This window comes from Centruroides vittatus, unplaced genomic scaffold (assembly GCF_030686945.1).
Source record: "Centruroides vittatus isolate TY-2023 unplaced genomic scaffold, ASM3068694v2 contig_2818, whole genome shotgun sequence".
Classification (NCBI taxonomy): Eukaryota; Metazoa; Arthropoda; class Arachnida; order Scorpiones; family Buthidae; genus Centruroides; species Centruroides vittatus.
The window spans coordinates 244062-250587 of record NW_027121792.1 but is presented as its reverse complement, the minus strand read 5'-3'; the positions used below and the strand labels follow the sequence as shown (position 1 = coordinate 250587).

The window sequence follows — 6526 nt, the reverse complement described above, 5'->3', positions numbered from 1 at the left end:
GTTAGCAACGAGTATTATTCGAGATCTTTTAGCGCTTTATTAATTAATCGCACGGTATCGGTGCACACTTAAAAGTGTTTACTCCCGTGCATCTCGGAGTATTAGTGATGAGGCGCCTCCCAAGGAAGCATCTAAAGAGATCCAGGCATTCGGTTTGCACGTCCCAACGGTAAACAGACGGCTCGTTCTCTTCGTCTGGTCAGGCAGCTTTCACGAAGCTCGCTGATCGATAAGTTTTTCCAGGTATCTCCATCCAGTCCTTTAGAAGCCCCGGATGTACATTGTGATCGCGCTGAGCAATGGCAGAGGATGAGAATTAATTTTATCATAGAAGAGAATTCTTAGAGAGAGGTTGAGAAGGTTGAGAGGTAGTGAGGTCGAGAGTGTGAGAGAGAGAGAGGAAAGTGAGAGAGAGAAAGATAGCACTATAGAAAGATAAAAATTAAAAGAATGGCCACAACCGTAACAGGTCTGTATTCTTTAAATTCACTTTAAAGGTGTAAAAGGACAGCATCTTATATAAGATGTCGGAAAACTCGATTCTTTTTTCTTCTTCTTTTCTTTTTCAATTTGTTATAGTTTCCGGCGAAAATGACAGCTTACAGATGCTTCCTTAAAAAATTCTGTTATGTTTAATATTAATTTACGATTTGTTTCGCTCAGTTTAGTTTATTTGCGATAAGTGAAATATCCGACGTTTAGTGAAATAAGAGAGTTTAGTTTGCAAAATAAATTATATAAAATTATTTTTTCCTCTCTTACCAAAGCATCTGTCTGTTATAAAAATTTCCTTTCTTTTTAAAGACGATACCAGCAATAATTAAGTTTTAATTGTTTTAAGAATTTAAAGAATTTCTCCCGTAAATTTTCATTCGGGTTTTTATTTATTTATTTATTTATTTACTTAAGCCGATCATTTATAAAATTAATTGCATATATTTCATCTATGGAAATATAATTTGTAAAAATTAATGACTTTCCTCAATGAGAGTGATTTATTGAAAATAACCTATCGTTTCTTTATAGCAATTTCTGCGTAAAATTTCATTCGGAGTTGTTTATATAAGTTATAAATTATTAATGGAAAATAAATCGTGAATATTTCTTTATAAAATATTTATTTGCAAAATTATATTTACGTAATGAAATTTCTAAAAAATTAATTATTTTCTTTGAAGAAAGCGACGTACATTAAGTAAAATATCATTTTTTTTTTTTTTAGTGAAATTTCATTTTAATTTCTTATTAAATTAACAATAAACTTTTTATATTCTGGAGAGAAATTCCTTTCGAAAATTACAATTAACACAGTGATATATGGTAATTAATTTATCAATTCAATGTTTTTTTTTTAACGTAAATTTATATTCAGATTTTGTGTGAAAATTAATAAAATATTTGATCACTTTTCGTGATTTTCATTTAAATAATTTACTTAATTTGTTTTTGATTGCCATTTTATCGAGAAATTCATAATGATTTTTATACGTATTCAATACGTTATATTTTATATTTAATTAACGTTATTCATTTTTAACTTTACATAACTTTTATATCAATATTTTAACGTTTCGTCGTGAGTCACGTTATATATATATATATATATATTTTTTTTTTATTGCTGATTTCGTTACTGATAGTTCGTAAATTCTGTTTTTAAACGTTAAGTTATTTATATTTTAATGAATATTTTCAGTAAACGTGTTTTTAAAATGTTCTAATTTCGAAATTTCGAGTATTTTTCCCCGAAATGTGATGGGAATCGACGAGATGAAAAGCATATTTAATGGGTTGAAAGTTTCGTATCGAAGTTAAAATTAGTTTTTTTTTTTAATAATTTGAAGTATAAGTATAGTTCTGAAGTAAAAAAAGCTATATCCAATTTCTAAATATTACTTATTTATGGTTCAGAAAATTTATAGAAAGTCTTTTTATAAAGTTTCCGAAAAGATTTTTCTTTTTTTTTATGGAAAAAACAAATTAGAAGATTGGGAGTAAAGTATAAAAAAAGAAAATACTCGGTTGATATGATATGTTTTTTAAAAAGAATGAGTGGAATATGATACTGAAGATGGGCAGTCGGTAAATTATGGAAGGATAGAGAACACAAGACAGACTCAGGAGGTGGGGAAGAATATAAAGAAGGTTGCCAAGGAAAAGGATGCATTGGAGCAAAATATAAAGGAAGTGTGTAGATAGATAGGGAGTAATAGAGGAGATTCGTACTTCTTCTCTATTCGGGCTAATTTATGAATCTTGTCTATACATATTCGATGTATTTACAAAATTATTACAAATTTCAGAATAATTATGGCATTAAAAACTACATAAACTTAACAATCGATTGTATAATAAGTTTATTTAAAAAAAATATATATTAATTAATTAATTTCTAATATAATTAACTTAAATCGAATAAAATTCAGATATAAATAAACATCTGAGCTAACGAACTTTTAATTTACATTAAATATTCATTAATAATTTGTGTTTTTTTCCTATAAACTTACATTATATATTTTTAAAAAAATTTACCTTAAAGTAATATATTAAAAAATCGAATAAAAATATTTTATAAAATTTTTGCCAAGGAACATAATTATGAATATTTATAAAATACCGAAAACCATTTAATGGCATTTCTCCAAATTTTAAAATTCTGTTTTCCATTGCTTTTTACTACATTAAAATTCTATAAGTTTGAATTTTACATAACTAATATAAAATTCTGCTCAAAAGAAAACATTTTTTGAACTAATATTTTTTAACTTTTTTTAATTTTAAAAATAATATTTTATATAACACATATATATATATATAACATATTTCAACCCAAAGGCAGAGATAACGAAATTATTAAGCATTTTTTTAAAATGTAAATACGACTTTATCCGTAAACCACGCTAGTATTTCCCACAGTAGCGATGCCATTTTGTTCAGAATTTGCTGATTCAGTTTAATCACACGCTAGAGTGAATCTATTGAATATTTTTGTATAGATAAAGCGTACTGTTGCTTTGATATTCGTTGTTATTACACTTATTATTATTGCTATAATTTTATTATTTAATTACAAATATTTAGTGTGTGAAAGGAAATCGATTGTATTGTAAAACAATTTACTTATTTAACAAGTTTTTAGGTTAATGTTACCTATGGTTCCAAAATGGCGGCTCGTCTCCGATTCCAGCAAATAGAAGAAAGGAAATTTCTAACCTATTCTAATAAATTACCATAATTACTACCAACAAAATTATTAGAATAGGTTAGAAATTTCCTTTCTTCTATTTGCTGGAATCAGAGACGAGCCGCCATTTTGGAACCATAGGTAACATTAACCAGGTTTTTTACACATAAATATATTTTAATAATGCGTACGAAAGCATCAATTCTGATAATGTAAATAATTACTAGAAGTAGGTAAAATGTGCTTCGTGTATAGGTATTTTTTTAATAAGATACTGCTTCAAAAAATTTTTTAAAAAATACGTAGATTAAAGTAAAGAAAAGGTCATTTTTTTAAATTTTCTTTGTTCGTTTATAATGCGTTTTTTTTATTTATAATATAAATATTCAATAGTAATGATACTGAATAATTAAAGGGAGATGTGCAGGTGAATCGGAATAAATGATACTGCAAACAAAAGCAAAAATCTTAACTTTATTGTATATAAAGATTAAATATTCTGAACTAGATGTTTTTCAATTGCTGTGTAGAAGTATATACGTGCATTAGTTTTTATTTCTCGAGAGGAAATATATATGTTATTGCTGTGGCATCGTATTCTAATACAGATATTGGAATTTATACCGTGTGATTTGTCAGATTTTAAATTTGTAAAATGTATAAATATTTTAATATTTTAGAAAAAAAAAAAAAAAAGTGAAAAGGATATCTTTTATTAATCAGAATTATACAAAGCCTTAACTTTTCTGATAACCGTTTTTAATATTTAACATAATGGTAATGCATTTCTTTTTATAGTTTTACAAACTTTTCAATGTCATATACATGTTTTATTTATTATTTTTTATACATTAATAAAATAAGAAAAAAAAATTAATTATTTTATGTATTTAAATATTAAAAATAAATGAAATTAATACACAATAATTTATTTATAAATATCACTTCTATGAAAGCATCTCGTATATTATAATTGTATTGTAGGAATATACGTTAAATTGTTATCATATAAGTTTATTTACAACAAAATTCGTAAATTTATCTACTTTTTAAATTTTTCTATAAATTATTTTTGTAGTTAATTTAAATATCCGAATGAATATAATGTAATTTTCCGACTCGAAAAGTAAGTTATTTGATATTATTATTAAATCATTTTGTGATAAAATAATTATATTAAACATATACATTTCTAAATAAGATTAATTTAAAATAATAATAATACGACTTTATGTAAAAATTTACAATTGTTAGCTGTATATTCTGCTATCGATTTGTAAGGTCAACTTAAAAAAAATAAAAGAATGGAAGTGGCTTTTAGGCCGACAAGTTCCAGTGTTAAACCTGTCAACCACGTCTTTAAAAAAATCTACTGATCTCTATTAATCACGATTTCTGTTTCCTTAATCGATTAATCACGATTAATCGATTATCGAGAATCGATTAATCGATTATCGATATTTTCAATTGCAAACAGAAATTGAAAAGAAAAAGAAAACGAAAACTTTATGAAGTTCCTTTCTTTTTCGTCAAGGTTATATAAAACTATTGAAAAGGAAGAACTAAAGGATTCCAAAAATTGTAAGTTGGGCGTAGAAAAACAATTTGGAACAGATGTAAGTGTCATTCTGATCAATGAAAGATCTTCACCTCAACAATGCAGGATCTATTCTTTGCTTTCTCTTCTTGTGGGTAGAACACAAAGATACAGGTTAGATAAAAAAGAAATGATGCGATGATATCAAAAGGATTTTTCATTGCCAAACTTAGAACAAAAACCGTAATCATTGTCAGTTATCGTATCAAACTTCTGTCCAAAAGTTGATATAAATCTTAAAATATCAATACTAAAAGGGAAATTACGATTTTTAGTTTATTTCTATCGCATCTTAGTTCAAAGATGTGCTCCCAGATGGTTTTCTAATGGATGTCGTCTCTGGAGAGTTGAGAGGTTTACAAGATACTCTGACAAGTTTTTGCTTCTAATGGCTTTGCAAAAGAAGAAAAGTCGTCTTGTTTGTTTGAAGAAATTGCACCTTTTTAAAATACTGTTTATCTTAACGTTTTATATTGAGTCGAGGTCACTCGAAAGTAATCTCTGTGTGTATATTTACATTTATTAAGAATATTTAATCAATAACGTGTCTTTAAGTTTTCTGATTAGTATCTAAAAACATCTTGTAATCTCTTATTTAGCTTCATCTTTTGAATTAAGTGATGCATTTTTTGTTTGTTTTTATTCTTAAAATATGATTTTATCTCTTAAAATACACTTTTCTATCCTTTTTTTTTTTTGCATATTGATGTACTTTTATAAATCTTAAAGCAAATATTTTTACATATTAATAATACGTTCCTATTCGAGTATACTTTAAATAAATTTATTTTAATTTAAAATATAACTTTTTTAATACATTTTACTAATAAAAAAACCTCATAATTTTAATTATAAAACTCTGTAAAATTAAAATAAACAATAATTTTCACTTAAAACAATTAAATTATAAAATATAAAACGTAGTTTTGAATAAATTTCACATTTAATAAATTAAAAACGTTGATTTTAAAATATAAAAGTGATAAAGTACTATAATTTTTATGATTAATAAAATTAATGATTTTGATACTTATTTTTTTATATTTAAAAAGGTTAAAATTAATATATATATATATATATATTTGATTCCGCTTTGAACTACTTACATATTAATCTAGTATCCATCCAAATCTATTTTTAGCCGGTACTGAACTAGTTATCAATCCTTGTATCTACTCGAATCTGCTTTCAACTAGATATAAACTTTTTAAAAGTAGTTATTGTCTTAAAAGGATATCGAATTTATAAAAAAGAAGGATTGAGAAAGTTTTAATTGACTCCATTGGGGGAAATAACTTTAAACACATCGCGCTAATTGATGTTGTATGAATAATTTAAGATAATAATCACACCACGGATGAATAAATTTTAACTAGTTTTAGTTAAAAGACTATTTTGGAACGTATCCAAAAAATTTCTAGGATTAAATTATTTTATTTATTTATTTTTAATTATAAAATAATTGAAATTTGTTTATAGAACGATCATCGATTGAATAAAGCAAATGTTTACCGAACTTTATTAAATAAATAAATAAAATATATATATATATATATATAATAATAATAAAGTGCAAAAAAATAGATGAATGTTAAGTAAAAATAATTAATTTTGTTATTAAAATGGAAAAAAACTTGGATTTAATCATTTGAAAATCGTTAAGTAATAAAGTGTTATGAAACTGGAGAAAATATTGGATTTTTGTAGATAACGGGATTTTCATTCTAGCGTAAACTTCTCGT

General features: G+C 24.9%; 1 protein-coding gene across 3 annotated transcripts in view; it reads left to right on the top strand.

Annotated features, from left to right (window-relative positions):
• The first annotated feature begins 261 nt into the window (after nucleotides 1–261).
• The window catches only part of LOC136972132 (muscle calcium channel subunit alpha-1-like), a 220850-nt gene continuing 214585 nt past the window's right edge, over nucleotides 262–6526 (top strand). For all 3 annotated transcript variants that reach the window (XM_067266680.1, XM_067266679.1, XM_067266681.1), the window contains exon 1: nucleotides 262–469. In XM_067266680.1, the coding sequence (XP_067122781.1) occupies nucleotides 451–469 (19 nt within the window). In that variant the 5' untranslated portion in view covers nucleotides 262–450. The remainder of the gene's footprint in view (nucleotides 470–6526) is intronic.